At 41.5% G+C, this 19,208-nt stretch overlaps 2 protein-coding genes across 2 annotated transcripts in view; both read left to right on the top strand.

Moving 5' to 3' along the window:
• Window positions 1-19,208, top strand: part of LOC148883490 (uncharacterized) — a 37,009-nt gene that overhangs the window by 2,502 nt on the left and 15,299 nt on the right. The window contains exons 6-32 of the mRNA XM_089022733.1: window positions 8,956-9,091; window positions 9,435-9,578; window positions 9,656-9,823; window positions 10,163-10,306; window positions 10,384-10,551; window positions 10,696-10,725; window positions 10,807-10,962; window positions 11,040-11,207; window positions 11,551-11,694; window positions 11,772-11,939; window positions 12,084-12,113; window positions 12,207-12,350; window positions 12,428-12,595; window positions 12,939-13,082; window positions 13,160-13,327; window positions 13,474-13,503; window positions 13,671-13,814; window positions 13,892-14,059; window positions 14,403-14,546; window positions 14,624-14,791; window positions 15,135-15,278; window positions 15,356-15,523; window positions 15,867-16,010; window positions 16,088-16,255; window positions 17,181-17,324; window positions 17,402-17,569; window positions 17,913-18,056. Of these exons, the coding sequence (XP_088878859.1) occupies window positions 8,956-9,091; window positions 9,435-9,578; window positions 9,656-9,823; window positions 10,163-10,306; window positions 10,384-10,551; window positions 10,696-10,725; window positions 10,807-10,962; window positions 11,040-11,207; window positions 11,551-11,694; window positions 11,772-11,939; window positions 12,084-12,113; window positions 12,207-12,350; window positions 12,428-12,595; window positions 12,939-13,082; window positions 13,160-13,327; window positions 13,474-13,503; window positions 13,671-13,814; window positions 13,892-14,059; window positions 14,403-14,546; window positions 14,624-14,791; window positions 15,135-15,278; window positions 15,356-15,523; window positions 15,867-16,010; window positions 16,088-16,255; window positions 17,181-17,324; window positions 17,402-17,569; window positions 17,913-18,056 (3,814 nt within the window). The remainder of the gene's footprint in view (window positions 1-8,955; window positions 9,092-9,434; window positions 9,579-9,655; window positions 9,824-10,162; window positions 10,307-10,383; window positions 10,552-10,695; window positions 10,726-10,806; window positions 10,963-11,039; window positions 11,208-11,550; window positions 11,695-11,771; window positions 11,940-12,083; window positions 12,114-12,206; window positions 12,351-12,427; window positions 12,596-12,938; window positions 13,083-13,159; window positions 13,328-13,473; window positions 13,504-13,670; window positions 13,815-13,891; window positions 14,060-14,402; window positions 14,547-14,623; window positions 14,792-15,134; window positions 15,279-15,355; window positions 15,524-15,866; window positions 16,011-16,087; window positions 16,256-17,180; window positions 17,325-17,401; window positions 17,570-17,912; window positions 18,057-19,208) is intronic.
• On the top strand, window positions 17,416-19,105 carry LOC148883491 (uncharacterized). The gene is made up of 5 exons (XM_089021637.1): window positions 17,416-17,745; window positions 17,913-18,301; window positions 18,446-18,475; window positions 18,574-18,717; window positions 18,795-19,105. Exons 2-5 carry the CDS (start codon window positions 18,112-18,114, stop codon window positions 18,980-18,982), a joined length of 552 nt encoding a protein of 183 aa, XP_088877763.1. The 5' UTR covers window positions 17,416-17,745; window positions 17,913-18,111; the 3' UTR covers window positions 18,983-19,105.

Raw genomic sequence — 19,208 nt, 5'->3', positions numbered from 1 at the left:
TTCATAGGCTGTCTCCACTTTTCAATTACTGGCCAAAGTTCCTCAGTGAAATAGCTGGTTTCTCAGTTCTACTACTGCTGATTTGCCCCTAATAGGATTTCGAGGATTTTTCTGGGTTCCTCGGAATTTTTGTGAGTTTCTATGCATTGCGTTTTAACTGTTTGAACATGGTGGGACTGTGTAAATTGAAATCTCGTGTTTCCCGAAGTTTTCTGACGTCAGAAGCCAACCATTGTGAGTACTGATATCAATCTCTAAGGTCTTGGTGTTCACACTTGAAGAACTTGATTAACCTGATATCATTCACCTTGAGAAGATTGGCTGAGGTTCCCACTCAATTATTTTCTCAATGGATCGTTTTAGTTTCTCAATTCCTAGATGTTTGCCTCTTACGTTTCTTGATGGCTTCTCAATGGAAGTCATTCGGAACTGATTATTCCTGGACTTTTTCTCAGATTCGCCATTTGACCATTCAACTAACCACAGGTCTTAATGGACGTTTATAAATCTTGTATGCATTTTACAGTCAATTGAATCAGAGGAGTCATTTGACAATTCTCACCATGCATGTTCCGCACAGTTTTAGTCCCCCAATTCTGAGACTAATTTTCGCACTTACTGTTTCACTGACTATTTTGCCAGTACATTTCTTGCTACAATAATCCCATGGACTTTCACAAGTCCGGAATTTCTTAGGAGGATGTTTATTTCAAGTGTACTTGAGTGGACCATGTTCAAGGTACTGATTCAATTGGAATGCATTTCAATGCCACTCGATCCTGTTCCTGCCTAAGATTTCCCGTTGGATTATGGACACATTAAGCAGCACTTCATTGTGATGGAATGCTTCGAATTGTCCGTTTGTTAATGATTCACCAGTTATTGAATTCAATTGGACATCTCAATCTTGACATACGTACTAACTTCAGGACTCCAATTGGGAACATTTGATTTGAGTATTCATTCTACAGTATTTTGAGTCACTGTTGTCTCTGAATCATTGATTGAGTCCTCAAAGTTGTCTTCGAATCTTCACTACCATGTGCCTCTTGCAAATGGATCAGATTGGTCTGTTTGACTTTCTCAGGATCGTTCCCTGTGGGATTCGATACTTGTCTTGAAGTACTTTTGCATGAGACTTTCTTCAACTTGGAACTTTTATTGCTTGTTTAATAACATTATCTGCATGCTTTCTGTACATGTGACGTCATCACTGAACACTTGAATCTTGAACCATGAGTGTCATTGAGTATTGATTGCATTTTCTACTGACATCACATAGAGTTTCAGTACATCAGTACATTCTCCACGAATGGATGTTTCTCTAGAAGTTTGTTTCATAGTATCCTGACAATCATGGTCATTAGCTTCAATCGCAAGTTGTAAACTTGCTGCCCCTAACTCTAGGACTGCTGAGCTGTCGATTGCTGAAGACCTCAAGTGACCATCCATTGATACTTCTAGGAACTCATTTGAATCACAGCTGCTTTCACACTGGAATGCATCAGGTTAGCTCAAGTGTTGGAGTTTTTTTCAGATCTCAATAAGGATCTTGTATTTTCAAATTTTCACGATTAGCCTTACAATCTGTGAGGTTGTTGTCAATTGCTAAGTAATTGCTAGGACTATTCTCAACATACATTTCCTATCTGACCTCAATAACTGCTCAACTACTGAATGTTGCATGTCTTACTCTGTTTGTCATCGTCTACATGAAGTCTTGAGTAATGATCTTTTCGACTTTCTAGCATAACTTTGGACTAGAGTATTGCACTCATACTTTATGATACATAACTTTCTCATCACATGCGAGCATTTACCTGGTGTCTCTGCTCACTCACTGACTCAGTTACATAGAGTTTGCTACAATCTCAATCGAATCATGCTATTTGAATAATGAGATTGTCGTACGAAGGTTCATCGAGTCTAATGGCTTCATGTTCATGTCTCACATGCACTGTATCAGCCTGAGTTCAATTGAGAGCTCATGCATCTGCACTGCAATTGTGACTGCCATCTGCATGTCTTGACTGCATCATGGATCTCTGGAACTTGCATCGTGAACACTCAGTAGGACGGTCTGTTAGAGGAATCTTACTCAAGACGGAAACATTTCTGGATTGGTCCATTCGCAAGTAATCTGAGTACATGAATTTGAATCATTGTCAAATGCTGTTGACATTGCTCAACTGCCATTTGCCTACTGAGATCCTTGAGTTTTGCGTATGATTGTCTCGATATCTGGACTGGATATCGTTTTCTAACTTAAATGATGGGACTTTGAATGTCTGAAGATTGACAGCATTTTGAGTATTATCTACGAAGTTCATGTCATCAGAACTTGTCGCATGACCTCAAACTTGTAGTCATGTCTTTCACTGAGGATTACAGTATTCTCGTATTCGATGTCTGATACTTCATTGAGAGATTGTTCTTAGTCAGTAAGCTTGACATTGCTACAATCAGCTGAATCATGTCCAGTCTTGAATGATTCTCTGGACTGACTACTCAAGCTCGATCATGATGTCCACTGAATGAATTGGAAGTCTGACTTCATAGAGTCTGAACGAGATCTATGTACAGATCTAACTCTTGTATGTTCACAAGTCATTTGGACATTCATTCTTCACTTCACCATAGACATTTCTGTGACGAGATCACTTCCAAGTAATCTCTCATTGATGACCAGCAATGATTTTCATGACTATGTCATCGCATGAATGATTTCTGTTGAATTTCTCGAATGATTCAGGAATGTTCTGCTGACATGTTAGATTTCTGAGCTGCTAACTCGTAGAGACCTCGGTCATTGAATACACTTCATTGTCATACATCAACTATTCTGCATGGATGCACTTTCACTGGAATTCTTGACTATTGCCATTGAGTAGCAATTTCATACTGAATATTGATGGTACATCTGAAACTTGTCGCATTCTAGAATTCTCAATCAGCATCTCAGCAGTACAGCTATCCTGAACTTGAGATTCTGAGCATTTGTCAGTAGGCTCTTTGCTGACTTCAGCTAGACATTGTTCTGGATGCTCTTGTACATCATGGATTCATTGCATCATCGTAGTCATCAGGATCGAATTATGATGGTCTAGTTGAATTCACATCAATGATATGATCTTGTCACTGACTGTCACATGAATTCGTCGGTCGACATTCATGCAATTAGCCGAATTCATTAACCTATCTCTGAGACCTGGTGTCATAACTGTACACTAGATCATGCTGATGGCAAGCATTGCATCTGACACATTGGCTCTTCACCTGGATCCTCTTATCATAGTCGATGACTGAGCATCGGAATTCTCGAATACTTTCGCTGACCAGTCTAGACTAGTCATTTCGAGACTCACTGTACATGATTTCATGAGATTCTCAGAGAATCTCAGATATCTTCTGACTTGATTTCTTTGACAATGGACTCCGAAGCATTTCACATAGTACATGATTCAGTTCTGAGACATTCTGGATTCTGCGACATTTCTACAGTATTGGACCAATCATTAATCTAACCTGTATGCTCATTTGATCAGTCACTGCAATGCCTCAACTGAATGCCTCGAGACATTCTCTGACGTATATGACGTCTTCAGTCAGTTAATGCAATCTATCTGTATGTCATTCGAGCTTCTGATCAGTCAATTCAGTCCAATGTCATCCTGACACTCAAACCTTTTGCTCATGTCCACTGATCACTCAGTTGACCTTGAGTAATTGAGATCAATAATGGAATTCTGCACTTAGTTTCTAGATCTGATGTTGACATTGTACTCATTCAATGACGTCACAGTTCTGAATGATCTTGAATACTTTCTATGTCAGCTCTTGTACAGACTGATTACTTACTGACACTGAGATAATTGCTCATATCATAGTTTCACTGTGTTATCATGCTAATTAGTTGACAGTCTAAATCTTGCAGTATGCATGTCTCTGCAGCTCCTCATGAGTCGAATCCGAATGTGCTTTAAGACTTCCAGTCAGTAACTCTAATGGAGTTTGTCACAGCGAATGAGATATTGTCATACAGATCTTGATCCATGAATTGCTGAAGTTCCTGCGGAATTCTCATCATGGACATCTGAAGTGTTCTCATGTCCAGTACGACTGTCATCAATTGCAGAATCTTCCTGTAGTAACTTCCCGTCACAACTCTGAGGTCTCATAGAAGTCTTAACTGAGCATGTTTCATTCTGACTAATTATGCTGCACATGAGGTCTTCTTTAGATACACTGCCTAGCACATTCACATGCAAGCGTCTTCATAGTCAAGTGCACCTCAGATATGGATCCTGTATGATCATTCAGTGACAGTACTGCACATGATAATCCAACTCTGTAACAGTCTCAAGTGGACCTTCTAATTTGGACATGGCTCATTGCCTCAATTATGCACCGAGATGTTTCACTGACACTGCGAATCTCATTTATCACAGATCTTCATCTGTGAATGGACATATCACATTGAGATGATCACATTGACAGAATATCCTCAATGGATCAATCTTATCAGATTCTATCTACTATCTGTCAAACATTGCTCTGAGATTGGTCAACGTCTATGGAGCACTCTTGTCAGTGAGACTGTCTCATGTACATGGAATTTTCCAGTCAGCTGACTGGAGTTTGTACAATGAAATTCTCATGAGACGACTGTCAGTTAATTTGTAGTGACTGTTTCATAAGCTGTTCCATGAATTTCTCAAGTGCACTGCATCATGGACATGTCTTCACTCCAAGCTACTGAGACTAAGGAATGCTATTCGAATCAGATCTAACTTCATAGATGGTCTTGTCTAATTTGACACTGATATGTTGATCAATTGACGTCATGTTTTGGACTACATGACATCTTCATCATGCTCAGTCCACTAGGACCTCATGTACATTCAATATTCTACTGCTCAATGTCTCATCATCCTGAAGTCTGATGGATATCGATCATGGAAGTCCTTACATGCATGCTTTGCTGCAGTCTCTGACATTCATGGACAATTCTGATACACTCATGAGTTTGCAATCAGTCTCAGAATGCTCATTGTAATGTAATTCAAGTACTGCATAGAGTCATTCTACATGGATCTGATCCAACATCTCTACCAATTGATCTTTCTCCAGCTGGCTCTTGTGAACTAGGCTGATTCGTACACCTAATGACATTTGATTCATTCAAGTGTCTTGACATCTGATTGATTGTCATTTATCTGGAGACTTCAGAAGTTATTGCAATGATGTCATTTAGATGGACACTTCTGTTTTCTGCAGCCAACTTCAGATCATTCATGGAACTCTTAATTCTGGCTCAACTGAACTCAGTCACAGTAGAGTTTTGAGATCAATTTGACTCAGTAAGACTGTCGTACTCTGATTTTCTCACTGCATACCTCTAGTGTACTGGGCATTGTCCATCTGATGCATGACTGACCTACTGAGTGCCAATGAGCATCATCTGATATTACTAATCCTTCACTGATCAGGATGTTACATAGCTGATTGACTCATATGATCAATTGTCTTTCCATTCCAGTACTCTGACATACATGCGTACATTTGCCAATGGTACTGACATTGTCATCTATGACCTGACTATCTATGATGCATGCTTTTAATGGATTCTCTCAATGGAATTCTTCAGTCAAAGTTCTTGCTGATATCCAATTCATTATTCAATGGACCGAAGATCTTTGTCAATTCGTACATGGATCCATAGCTTCCAGATCCATTTGAGTCTGACTCACTTGCATGCATCAGCTGTATCACGATGTGTCTAACTCACTATCCATTACGAATTGATCAGTACGTGTTTGGAATTTTCACTGATGTTTCTCATGCATCCTTGACATATTGGAGGATTCAATGTATCTTCATCTATGAGACTCAATTACATCAATGCTATAGCATACAGCTTCTGGAGCATTCTCATTGTACCATGCATTTATGATGAATTAGTCGGATCTTGTCGTAAATTTGACAATTTCATTCACAAGTTTTCAGTACATCTAGTGACTACTTCTGAGTGTCTCTAAGTTTCACTCGGTCAATCTCTAGATTGCAGCATGTCATCACTGGTCATGCTGAGCTCAATTCTGGAACTGACTTGATCGTCATAATGCAATGTAATTGTCACAAATTTCAGAATGAGACATTGTTCACTCAATTCAGGCATTGCAAGTCATAAATCATGGACTATGTCACATGTTCTGCAAGTCATCCATTGAACTGCAAATTGCGATGTCCTGACTGTGGTCATTGACAATCAATCGAGTTCATTATTTATGGCATCAAGGAATTGTTCTATAGCATCATGATATCTAGAAACATATATCTAGTTGTCCATTCAGCATTGTGACAGTACTGTATGCGACGATGTCTTCTGGAATCATATGTCTCATGCACATATTGGATTCTTGAGGATTTCATAAGATTAACTATCTGAGCTATCCTTCACTTGATTTATCTCAAAGTTGTGCAACTTGAATGTCATGTATGATCGAATGACCATCTGACATTCTCACAGTGAATGGAACTTAGCATCTAGACTGATACTGATTTCTCATGTAAGCAGTCCTGTACAGTGACTAACTATATAGTCGCAGTCTACATGTATGTACAGTTTTCACTGAATTCTCATGATTTTCATGACTCTGTCCAAGTCTGTCAGCTGAGAAGTCTTAGATGACATCACATATCACTGAGCTGTACAGTGCATCTCATTGCATCATGTACTCAGTAGATGCATCATGCACTGATCGAAATTCCTGGAAATCTCAATTGTCCACTTCTAGATCTGGTAACTTAATCTGAATTTGCACAACGTAATCTACATGTCACAATGCATGCATCAATTGCATCACGAGTTGTGAGATATGATAACATCAGTACTACATTTGAAGTCTTCACAAGCCTCATGTCCTACATGCTCTAAAGTATCTTCAGACATCCTCAGAGATTCTGATGTCAACTGGATTCATCATGTTTCGAATCTACATGCATGCTGAATTTCACTCTACATGGCTATTCCACCTTCGATTACTGAGCAGACTCATTTTAGTCTACTGAGGATCATGTCATGGAGGCTTTGCTATCAAGATTGTGGAACTTCAATTAAGTCATGACGTCATCGCTCTGTGACATTAGATCTGATGTCACTATCTGGTCATCGTCAATTGAATCAATCATTCTGGCATCATGTTCACTGTCAGTTAATCTTCATACATTGAAGATACTGTTAATTCAGACCAATGTGTAATTAGTTCTCAAGGATATTGTCAGAGTACTATCTCTGAAGTACATTCTTCTACCTGAGACTTCTGAAGTATTGAGTTCATGCTACATGATAGAATTGTATCTTCGATGAGTATCATGTCCGAGTTTCCTGAATCTTGATTGACACTCTTGATTAAGTTGAGCACTTGCTATGAGAGCAATATTGCGAATCTCATCTGCATTCAGCATCCATGTTTCTGACGATGCCTCAATACTGGGACAGGACTACAGTTAGTGCTACATTTACATGCATGCTCACATTCATTCACATGACAACTGAGATTTCGTGAGTCTGCAATGTCTCAATTTCAGATCTAAGACAATAGCTAATATATTTGCCATTTCTGCACTCGTCGCATGTCCTGCATGATCTGACATATCATGTATAATGACTAAACTCTGCATATGTCATTCTCATGATGAACTCGATTGAACTTCGTACACTGTAATCAACATACACTGCTTCATCTGAACTAGAATTCTAATTCGAAATAGTACACTTGCAGTAATTCACTCTACAGATTCATGTCAAGTATCTTGCACGTAATGATAATGATCAGAATTGTATCACGATTATGTGTATGTCCTGCACATGATTCGATGACATACTCACATGAGTCTAGATCATTCATGAGACTATCTTCAGCTAATCTGCATTTCGCAATACTGAATTTCGAAGTGGTTCAATGTGAGAATCTCATTGTCGGCACATGACATGCTCATCTCCATGACTTCTGAACTGCTGAATCATGGAGAATTCTAATTTCAGCTCGTAATATTCTACGAGGCACCTAGATGAATCATTAGTCTTGACTTGCTCATCACATGCTCTAATCATCGTCAAGACATTGATCATTGACTAATACTGAATTGTCGCTCCAATTTCACGTGCAATGATTGACACTAGTTGCTCGAATTGATGCGATATTTGAACTCTTGCTATCATTCTTTCATGCTATCTTCTGCACGTAACTGACATTGATACTGAGTGTAAATGACATCTTCTGTTCATTGGACTATGCTTTCACATGGACTTATCTACTGCAACGATTGTCTCAAGGAATCATCTGAGTCATGCAATACATGCTTTTACTTGAGAACATCATGACTGAATGAAACTAGTTGTGTCTAAGTTTGTCACATATTCTGTCACAGTTCTACATTTCACTCTACATGGTCTCATGGTGACACTCAAGATTCTCAGTCTATGCACATGTACTTGCATGATCTTTGTAATCTGACTTGCACTTCTCACACTGTATATGCTCTGATGAGACTGTTGACGATGTTCATTGAGCTGTCCTGCTGTAATTGACACATTGGAATCTTATCAACTGTACTGCAGCCTGAAACTGGATTTGACACTCAAGTGAACTATGCCATAGGATCGATTTCATAGCGCTGATTGATCATTCCTGAATATTGTAATATCCTGAAATGCTTCAGACTGCTGTAATCCTGAAATGAGTTCTTGACATGTCTTTACATGGTTTCTATGAGCATCTGTATTCATCATGCTCCTGTAATGCTTCCAATGACATTCCATTCGAGCTCTCGACTTGTAGAATCTATTCTAATGATCAATCGATATTCATGATACAATGATCTGTGCTAATCTGATCTTTGCAACTAGTTGTCAAGCCAGTGGACACGGTGTTACAGACGTAATTGGCTGAGTGTCAATGTGAAGAGTCCTTCACTTGGTCATGTGACACCTGCAACTCATATGCTGCATGCAGCAATGCCGATCCATTGTCCTGTGACTGCATCAATGGAATCCCTCCATTTGGGAAGTTCTGTGAACCAACCGCAGGTAAGTACGGCTCTTGTTAATGGGAGGAAATTTCATTCATGAGAAGGAAAACATTTCTGGTCTGGTTCCACCAGTTTTCTCAAGGTAAATTGAGATACAAAGTCTCCTGGGAATAACATTTGTCTTTTCCTACATTTGCTCCACAGCCATAAGCCCGTGTTCACCACCTACTGAAGGTATTCTCTCGAGATTAGGGATTTGTATTTGTCTCAGATAGGGTTTCTTTGGGACTGGATCTGTTTGTTCTAATCTTCTAACATTGACGACTTTTGGAACTGTTTGTAAAGATTGGACGACTGCATTTTGAGTAACATTGTATTCCTGCGATGCTTCTCTGCTACAGTAAGCATTGTCCTGACGGTGGACACTCCAACCAACTATGAGCCATCAGAGATCATGAATCTACTGAAGGACGCTGTAGCTAATGTCTCAGCACCTTTCGAGATAACTGATGATTTGACACTGTCAAGCTGGAACTTGTCCACAGGTGAGAAGTTTGTTCGGTGACAAGGCTCCTTGACAAATTTCATGTCAAGTTCTCAATGGCACCAATGTCTTTTTCAGCCTGTCCTCTAAACTCTGAGGGAGGACCTGAGTGTCAATGTGAAGAGTCCTTCACTTGGTCATGTGACACCTGCAACTCATATGCTGCATGCAGCAATGCCGATCCATTGTCCTGTGACTGCATCAATGGAATCCCTCCATTTGGGAAGTTCTGTGAACCAACCTCAGGTAAGTACGGCTCTTGTTAATGGGAGGAAATTTCATTCATCAGAAGGAAAACATTTCTGGTCTGGTTCCATCCAGTTTTCTCAAGGTAAATTGAGATACAAAGTCTCCTGGGAATAACATTTGTCTTTTCCTACATTTGCTCCACAGCCATCGGCCCGTGTTCACCACCTACTGAAGGTATTCTCTCGAGATATTTGTATTTGTCTCAGATAGGGTTTCTTTGGGACTGGATCTGTTTGTTCTAATCTTCTAACATTGAGGACTTTTGGAACTGTTTGTAAAGATTGGACGACTGCATTTTGAGTAACATTGTATTCCTGCGATGCTTCTCTGCTACAGTAAGCATTGTCCTGACGGTGGACACTCCAACCAACTATGAGCCATCAGAGATCATTAATCTACTGAAGGACGCTGTGGCTAATGTCTCAGCATCTTTTGAGATAACTGATGATTTGACACTGTCAAGCTGGAACTTGTCCACAGGTGAGAAGTTTGTTCGGTGACAAGGCTCCTCGACAAATTTCATGTCAAGTTCTCAATGGCATCAATGTCTTTTTCAGCCTGCCCCCTAAACTCTGAGGGACGACCTGAGTGTCAATGTGAAGAGTCCTTCACTTGGTCATGTGACACCTGCAACTCATATGCTGCATGCAGCAATGCCGATCCATTGTCCTGTGACTGCATCAATGGAATCCCTCCACTTGGGAAGTTCTGTGAACCAATCTCAAGTAAGCGCAGCTCTTGTTAATGGGAGGAAATTTCATTCATCAGAAGGAAAACATTGCTGGTCTCCATCCATCCATTTTCACAAGGTCAATTGCAATACAAAGTATCCGAGGAATAACATGTCTTTTCCAACATTTGCTCCACAGCCATCGACCCATGTTCACCACCTACTGAAGGTATTCTCTCGCGATATGTGAAATGTATTTAAATATTGGACGACCTAATTCTGAGTAACATTTTTTCTTACCTGTGATGCTTCTCTGCCACAGTGAGCATTGTCCTGACAGTGGACACTCCAACCAACTATGAGCCATCAGAGATCATTAATCTACTGAAGGACGCTGTGGCTAATGTCTCAGCATCTTTCGAGATAACTGATGATTTGACACTGTCAAGCTGGAACTTGTCCACAGGTGAGAAGTTTGTTCGGTGACAAGGTTCCTCGACAAATTTCATGTCAAGTTCTCAATGGCACCAATGTGTTTTTCAGCCTGTCCTCTAAACTCTGAGGGACGACCTGAGTGTCAATGTGAAGAGTCCTTCACTTGGTCATGTGACACCTGCAACTCATATGCTGCATGCAGCAATGCCGATCCATTGTCCTGTGACTGCATCAATGGAATCCCTCCATTTGGGAAGTTCTGTGAACCAACCTCAGGTAAGTACGGCTCTTGTTAATAGGAGGAAATTTCATTCACAAGACGGAAAACATTTCTGGTCTGGTTCCACCAGTTTTCTCAAGGTAAATTGAGATACAAAGTCTCCTGGGAATAACATTTGTCTTTTCCTACATTTGCTCCACAGCCATCGGCCCGTGTTCACCACCTACTGAAGGTATTCTCTCGAGATATGGGATTTGTATTTATCTCAGATAGGGTTTCTTTGGGACTGGATCTGTTTGTTCTAATCTTCTAACATTGACGACTTTTGGAACTGTTTGTAAAGATTGGACGACTGCATTTTGAGTAACATTGTATTCCTGCGATGCTTCTCTGCTACAGTAAGCGTTGTCCTGACGGTGGACACTCCAACCAACTATGAGCCATCAGAGATCATTAATCTACTGAAGGACGCTGTGGCTAATGTATCAGCATCTTTCGAGATAACTGATGATTTGACACTGTCAAGCTGGAACTTGTCCACAGGTGAGAAGTTTGTTCGGCGACAAGGTTCCTCGACAAATTTCATGTCAATTTCTCAATGGCATCAATGTCTTTTTCAGCCTGTCCTCTAAACTCCGAGGGAGGACCTGAGTGTCAATGTGAAGAGTCCTTCACTTGGTCATGTGACACCTGCAACTCATATGCTGCATGCAGCAATGCCGATCCATTGTCCTGTGACTGCATCAATGGAATCCCTCCACTTGGGAAGTTCTGTGAACCAATCTCAAGTAAGCACAGCTCTTGTTAATGGGATGAAATTTCATTCATCAGAAGGAAAACATTGCTGGTCTCCATCCATCCATTTTCACAAGGTCAATTGCAATACAAAGCATCCGAGGAATAACATGTCTTTTCACAAATTTGCTCCACAGCCATCGACCCATGTTCACCACCTACTGGAGGTATTCTCTCGAGATATGTGAAATGTATTTAAATATTGGACGACCTAATTCTGAGTAACATTTTTTCTTACCTGTGATGCTTCTCTGCCACAGTGAGCATTGTCCTGACAGTGGACACTCCAACCAACTATGAGCCATCAGAGATCATTAATCTACTGAAGGACGCTGTGGCTAATGTCTCAGCATCTTTCGAGATTACTGATGATTTGACACTGTCAAGTTGGAACTTATCCACAGGTGAGGAGTCATGTTAGGTCACAAGGCTACTTGAAATGTCCATGACAAGTTCTCAATGGCACCAATGTCTTTTTCAGCCTGCCCCCTAAACTCTGAGGGACGACCTGAGTGTCAATGTGAAGAGTCCTTCACTTGGTCATGTGACACCTGCAACTCATATGCTGCATGCAGCAATGCCGATCCATTGTCCTGTGACTGCATTAATGGAATCCCTCCATTTGGGAAGTTCTGTGAACCAACCTCAGGTAAGTACGGCTCTTTTTAATAGGAGGAAATTTCATTCACAAGACGGAAAACATTTCTGGTCTGGTTCCACCAGTTTTCTCAAGGTAAATTGAGATACAAAGTCTCCTGGGAATAACATTTGTCTTTTCCTACATTTGCTCCACAGCCATCGGCCCGTGTTCACCACCTACTGAAGGTATTCTCTCGAGATATGGGATTTGTATTTATCTCAGATAGGGTTTCTTTGGGACTGGATCTGTTTGTTCTAATCTTCTAACATTGAGGACTTTTGGAACTGTTTGTAACGATTGGACGACTGCATTTTGAGTAACATTGTATTCCTGCGATGCTTCTCTGCTACAGTAAGCGTTGTCCTGACGGTGGACACTCCAACCAACTATGAGCCATCAGAGATCATTAATCTACTGAAGGACGCTGTGGCTAATGTCTCAGCATCTTTCGAGATAACTGATGATTTGACACTGTCAAGCTGGAACTTGTCCACAGGTGAGAAGTTTGTTCGGTGACAAGGTTCCTCGACAAATTTCATGTCAAGTTCTCAATGGCACCAATGTGTTTTTCAGCCTGCCCCCTAAACTCTGAGGGACGACCTGAGTGTCAATGTGAAGAGTCCTTCACTTGGTCATGTGACACCTGCAACTCATATGCTGCATGCAGCAATGCCGATCCATTGTCCTGTGACTGCATCAATGGAATCCCTCCACTTGGGAAGTTCTGTGAACCAATCTCAAGTAAGCGCAGCTCTTGTTAATGGGAGGAAATTTCATTCATGAGAAGGAAAACACTTCTGGTCTGGTTCCACCAGTTTTCTCAAGGTAAATTGAGATACAAAGTCTCCTGGGAATAACATTTGTCTTTTCCTACATTTGCTCCACAGCCATAGGCCCGTGTTCACCACCTACTGAAGGTATTCTCTCGAGATTAGGGATTTGTATTTGTCTCAGATAGGGTTTCTTTGGGACTGGATCTGTTTGTTCTAATCTTCTAACATTGAGGACTTTTGGAACTGTTTGTAAAGATTGGACGACTGCATTTTGAGTAACATTGTATTCCTGCGATGCTTCTCTGCTACAGTAAGCATTGTCCTGACGGTGGACACTCCAACCAACTATGAGCCATCAGAGATCATTAATCTACTGAAGGACGCTGTGGCTAATGTCTCAGCATCTTTCGAGATAACTGATGATTTGACACTGTCAAGCTGGAACCTGTCCACAGGTGAGAAGTTTGTTCGGTGACAAGGCTCCTTGACAAATTTCATGTCAAGTTCTCAATGGCACCAATGTCTTTTTCAGCCTGTCCTCTAAACTCTGAGGGAGGACCTGAGTGTCAATGTGAAGAGTCCTTCACTTGGTCATGTGACACCTGCAACTCATATGCTGCATGCAGCAATGCCGATCCATTGTCCTGTGACTGCATCAATGGAATCCCTCCATTTGGGAAGTTCTGCGAACCAACCTCAGGTAAGTACGGTTCTTGTTAACGGGAGGAAATTTCATTCACAAGACGGAAAACATTTCTGGTCTGGTTCCACCAGTTTTCTCAAGGTAAATTGAGATACAAAGTCTCCTGGGAATAACATTTGTCTTTTCCTACATTTGCTCCACAGCCATAGGCCCGTGTTCACCACCTACTGAAGGTATTCTCTCGAGATTAGGGATTTGTATTTGTCTCAGATAGGGTTTCTTTGGGACTGGATCTGTTTGTTCTAATCTTCTAACATTGAGGACTTTTGGAACTGTTTGTAAAGATTGGACGACTGCATTTTGAGTAACATTGTATTCCTGCGATGCTTCTCTGCTACAGTAAGCATTGTCCTGACGGTGGACACTCCAACCAACTATGAGCCATCAGAGATCATTAATCTACTGAAGGACGCTGTGGCTAATGTCTCAGCATCTTTCGAGATAACTGATGATTTGACACTGTCAAGCTGGAACTTGTCCACAGGTGAGAAGTTTGTTCGGTGACAAGGTTCCTCGACAAATTTCATGTCAAGTTCTCAATGGCACCAATGTCTTTTTCAGCCTGTCCTCTAAACTCTGAGGGAGGACCTGAGTGTCAATGTGAAGAGTCCTTCACTTGGTCATGTGACACCTGCAACTCATATGCTGCATGCAGCAATGCCGATCCATTGTCCTGTGACTGCATCAATGGAATCCCTCCATTTGGGAAGTTCTGCGAACCAACCTCAGGTAAGTACGGTTCTTGTTAACGGGAGGAAATTTCATTCACAAGACGGAAAACATTTCTGGTCTGGTTCCACCAGTTTTCTCAAGGTAAATTGAGATACAAAGTCTCCTGGGAATAACATTTGTCTTTTCCTACATTTGCTCCACAGCCATAAGCCCGTGTTCACCACCTACTGAAGGTATTCTCTCGAGATTAGGGATTTGTATTTGTCTCAGATAGGGTTTCTTTGGGACTGGATCTTTTTGTTCTAATCTTCTAACATTGAGGACTTTTGGAACTGTTTGTAAAGATTGGACGACTGCATTTTGAGTAACATTGTATTCCTGCGATGCTTCTATGCTACAGTAAGCGTTGTCCTGACGGTGGACACTCCAACCAACTATGAGCCATCAGAGATCATTAATCTACTGAAGGACGCTGTAGCTAATGTCTCAGCATCTTTCGAGATTACTGATGATTTGACACTGTCAAGCTGGAACTTGTCCACAGGTGAGAAGTTTGTTCGGTGACAAGGCTCCTTGACAAATTTCATGTCAAGTTCTCAATGGCACCAATGTCTTTTTCAGCCTGTCCTCTAAACTCTGAGGGAGGACCTGAGTGTCAATGTGAAGAGTCCTTCACTTGGTCATGTGACACCTGCAACTCATATGCTGCATGCAGCAATGCCGATCCATTGTCCTGTGACTGCATCAATGGAATCCCTCCATTTGGGAAGTTCTGCGAACCAACCTCAGGTAAGTACGGTTCTTGTTAACGGGAGGAAATTTCATTCACAAGACGGAAAACATTTCTGGTCTGGTTCCACCAATTTTCTCAAGGTAAATTGAGATACAAAGTCTCATGGGAATAACATTTGTCTTTTCCTACATTTGCTCCACAGCCATCGGCCCGTGTTCACCACCTACTGAAGGTATTCTCTCAAGATTAGGGATTTGTATTTGTCTCAGATAGGGTTTCTTTGGGACTGGATCTGTTTGTTCTAATCTTCTAACATTGAGGACTTTTGGAACTGTTTGAAAAGATTGGACGACTGCATTTTGAGTAACATTGTATTCCTGCGATGCATCTCTGCTACAGTAAGCATTGTCCTGACGGTGGACACTCCAACCAACTATGAGCCATCAGAGATCATTAATCTACTGAAGGACGCTGTGGCTAATGTCTCAGCATCTTTCGAGATAACTGATGATTTGACACTGTCAAGCTGGAACTTGTCCACAGGTGAGAAGTTTGTTCGGTGACAAGGTTCCTCGACAAATTTCATGTCAAGTTCTCAATGGCACCAATGTCTTTTTCAGCCTGTCCTCTAAACTCTGAGGGAGGACCTGAGTGTCAATGTGAAGAGTCCTTCACTTGGTCATGTGACACCTGCAACTCATATGCTGCATGCAGCAATGCCGATCCATTGTCCTGTGACTGCATCAATGGAATCCCTCCATTTGGGAAGTTCTGTGAACCAACCTCAGGTAAGTACGGCTCTTGTTAATGGGAGGAAATTTCATTCATCAGAAGGAAAACATTGCTGGTCTCCATCCATCCATTTTCACAAGGTCAATTGCAATACAAAGTATCCGAGGAATAACATGTCTTTTCCAACATTTGCTCCACAGCCATCGACCCATGTTCACCACCTACTGAAGGTATTCTCTCGAGATATGGGAAATGTATTTAAATATTGGACGACCTAATTCTGAGTAACATTTTTTCTTACCTGTGATGCTTCTCTGCCACAGTGAGCATTGTCCTGACAGTGGACACTCCAACCAACTATGAGCCATCAGAGATCATTAATCTACTGAAGGACGCTGTAGCTAATGTCTCAGCATCTTTCGAGATTACTGATGATTTGACACTGTCAAGTTGGAACTTGTCCACAGGTGAGGAGTCATGTTAGGTCACAAGGCTACTTGAAATTTCCATGACAAGTTCTCAATGGCACCAATGTCTTTTTCAGCCTGCCCCCTAAACTCTGAGGGACGACCTGAGTGTCAATGTGAAGAGTCCTTCACTTGGTCATGTGACACCTGCAACTCATATGCTGCATGCAGCAATGCCGATCCATTGTCCTGTGACTGCATCAATGGAATCCCTCCATTTGGGAAGTTCTGTGAACCAACCTCAGGTAAGTACGGCTCTTGTTAATGGGAGGAAATTTCATTCACAAGACGGAAAACATTTCTGGCCTGGTTCCACCAGTTTTCTCAAGGTAAATTGAGATACAAAGTCTCCTGGGAATAACATTTGTCTTTTCCTACATTTGCTCCACAGCCATCGGCCCGTGTTCACCACCTACTGAAGGTATTCTCTCGAGATATGGGAAATGTATTTAAATATTGGACGACCTAATTCTGAGTAACATTTTTTCTTACCTGTGATGCTTCTCTGCCACAGTGAGCATTGTCCTGACAGTGGACACTCCAACCAACTATGAGCCATCAGAGATCATTAATCTACTGAAGGACGCTGTGGCTAATGTCTCAGCATCTTTCGAGATAACTGATGATTTGACACTGTCAAGCTGGAACTTGTCCACAGGTGAGGAGTTTGTTCGGTGACAAGGTTCCTCGACAAATTTCATGTCAAGTTCTCAATGGCACCAATGTCTTTTTCAGCCTGTCCTCTAAACTCTGAGGGACGACCTGAGTGTCAATGTGAAGAGTCCTTCACTTGGTCATGTGACACCTGCAACTCATATGCTGCATGCAGCAATGCCGATCCATTGTCCTGTGACTGCATCAATGGAATCCCTCCATTTGGGAAGTTCTGTGAACCAACCTCAGGTAAGTACGGCTCTTGTTAATAGGAGGAAATTTCATTCACAAGACGGAAAACATTTCTGGCCTGGTTCCACCAGTTTTCTCAAGGTAAATTGAGATACAAAGTCTCCTGGGAATAACATTTGTCTTTTCCTACATTTGCTCCACAGCCATAGGCCCGTGTTTACCACCTACAGAAGGTATTCTCTCGAGATATGGGATTTGTATTTGTCTCAGATAGGGTTTCTTTGGGACTGGATCTGTTTGTTCTAATCTTCTAACATTGACGACTTTTGGAACTGTTTGTAAAGATTGGACGACTGCATTTTGAGTAACATTGTATTCCTGCGATGCTTCTCTGCTACAGTAAGCGTTGTCCTGACGGTGGACACTCCAACCAACTATGAGCCATCAGAGATCATTAATCTACTGAAGGACGCTGTGGCTAATGTCTCAGCATCTTTCGAGATAACTGATGATTTGACACTGTCAAGCTGGAACTTGTCCACAGGTGAGAAGTTTGTTCGGTGACAAGGTTCCTCGACAAATTTCATGTCAAGTTCTCAATGGCACCAATGTCTTTTTCAGCCTGTCCTCTAAACTCTGAGGGAGGACCTGAGTGTCAATGTGAAGAGTCCTTCACTTGGTCATGTGACACCTGCAACTCATATGCTGCATGCAGCAATGCCGATCCATTGTCCTGTGACTGCATCAATGGAATCCCTCCACTTGGGAAGTTCTGTGAACCAATCTCAAGTAAGCGCAGCTCTTGTTAATGGGAGGAAATTTCATTCATGAGAAGGAAAACATTGCTGGTCTCCATCCATCCATTTTCACAAGGTCAATTGCAATACAAAGTATCCGAGGAATAACATGTCTTTTCCAACATTTGCTCCACAGCCATCGACCCATGTTCACCACCTACTGAAGGTATTCTCTCGAGATATGGGAAATGTATTTAAATATTTCTTTGGACGACCTAATTCTGAGTAACATTTTTTCTTACCTGTGATGCTTCTCTGCCACAGTGAGCATTGTCCTGACAGTGGACACTCCAACCAACTATGAGCCATCAGAGATCATTAATCTACTGAAGGACGCTGTAGCTAATGTCTCAGCATCTTTCGAGATTACTGATGATTTGACACTGTCAAGTTGGAACTTGTCCACAGGTGAGGAGTCATGTTAGGTCACAAGGCTACTTGAAATTTCCATGACAAGTTCTCAATGGCACCAATGTCTTTTTCAGCCTGCCCCCTAAACTCTGAGGGACGACCTGAGTGTAAATGTGAAGAGTCCTTCACTTGGTCATGTGACACCTGCAACTCATATGCTGCATGCAGCAATGCCGATCCATTGTCCTGTGACTGCATCAATGGAATCCCTCCATTTGGGAAGTTCTGTGAACCAACCTCAGGTAAGTACGGCTCTTGTTAATGGGAGGAAATTTCATTCACTAGACGGAAAACACTTCTGGTCTGGTTCCACCAGTTTTCTCAAGGTAAATTGAGATACAAAGTCTCCTGGGAACAACATTTGTCTTTTCCTACATTTGCTCCACAGCCATCGGCCCGTGTTCACCACCTACTGAAGGTATTCTCTCGAGATATGGGATTTGTATTTATCTCAGATAGGGTTTCTTTGGGACTGGATCTGTTTGTTC

The sequence above is a fragment of the Hippocampus bargibanti genome, linkage group LG19 (genome assembly GCF_051943395.1).
Source record: "Hippocampus bargibanti isolate YZ-2025 linkage group LG19, ASM5194339v1, whole genome shotgun sequence".
In the NCBI taxonomy this organism is placed as follows: Eukaryota; Metazoa; Chordata; class Actinopteri; order Syngnathiformes; family Syngnathidae; genus Hippocampus; species Hippocampus bargibanti.
This window is presented reverse-complemented; position numbering and strand designations above follow the sequence as displayed.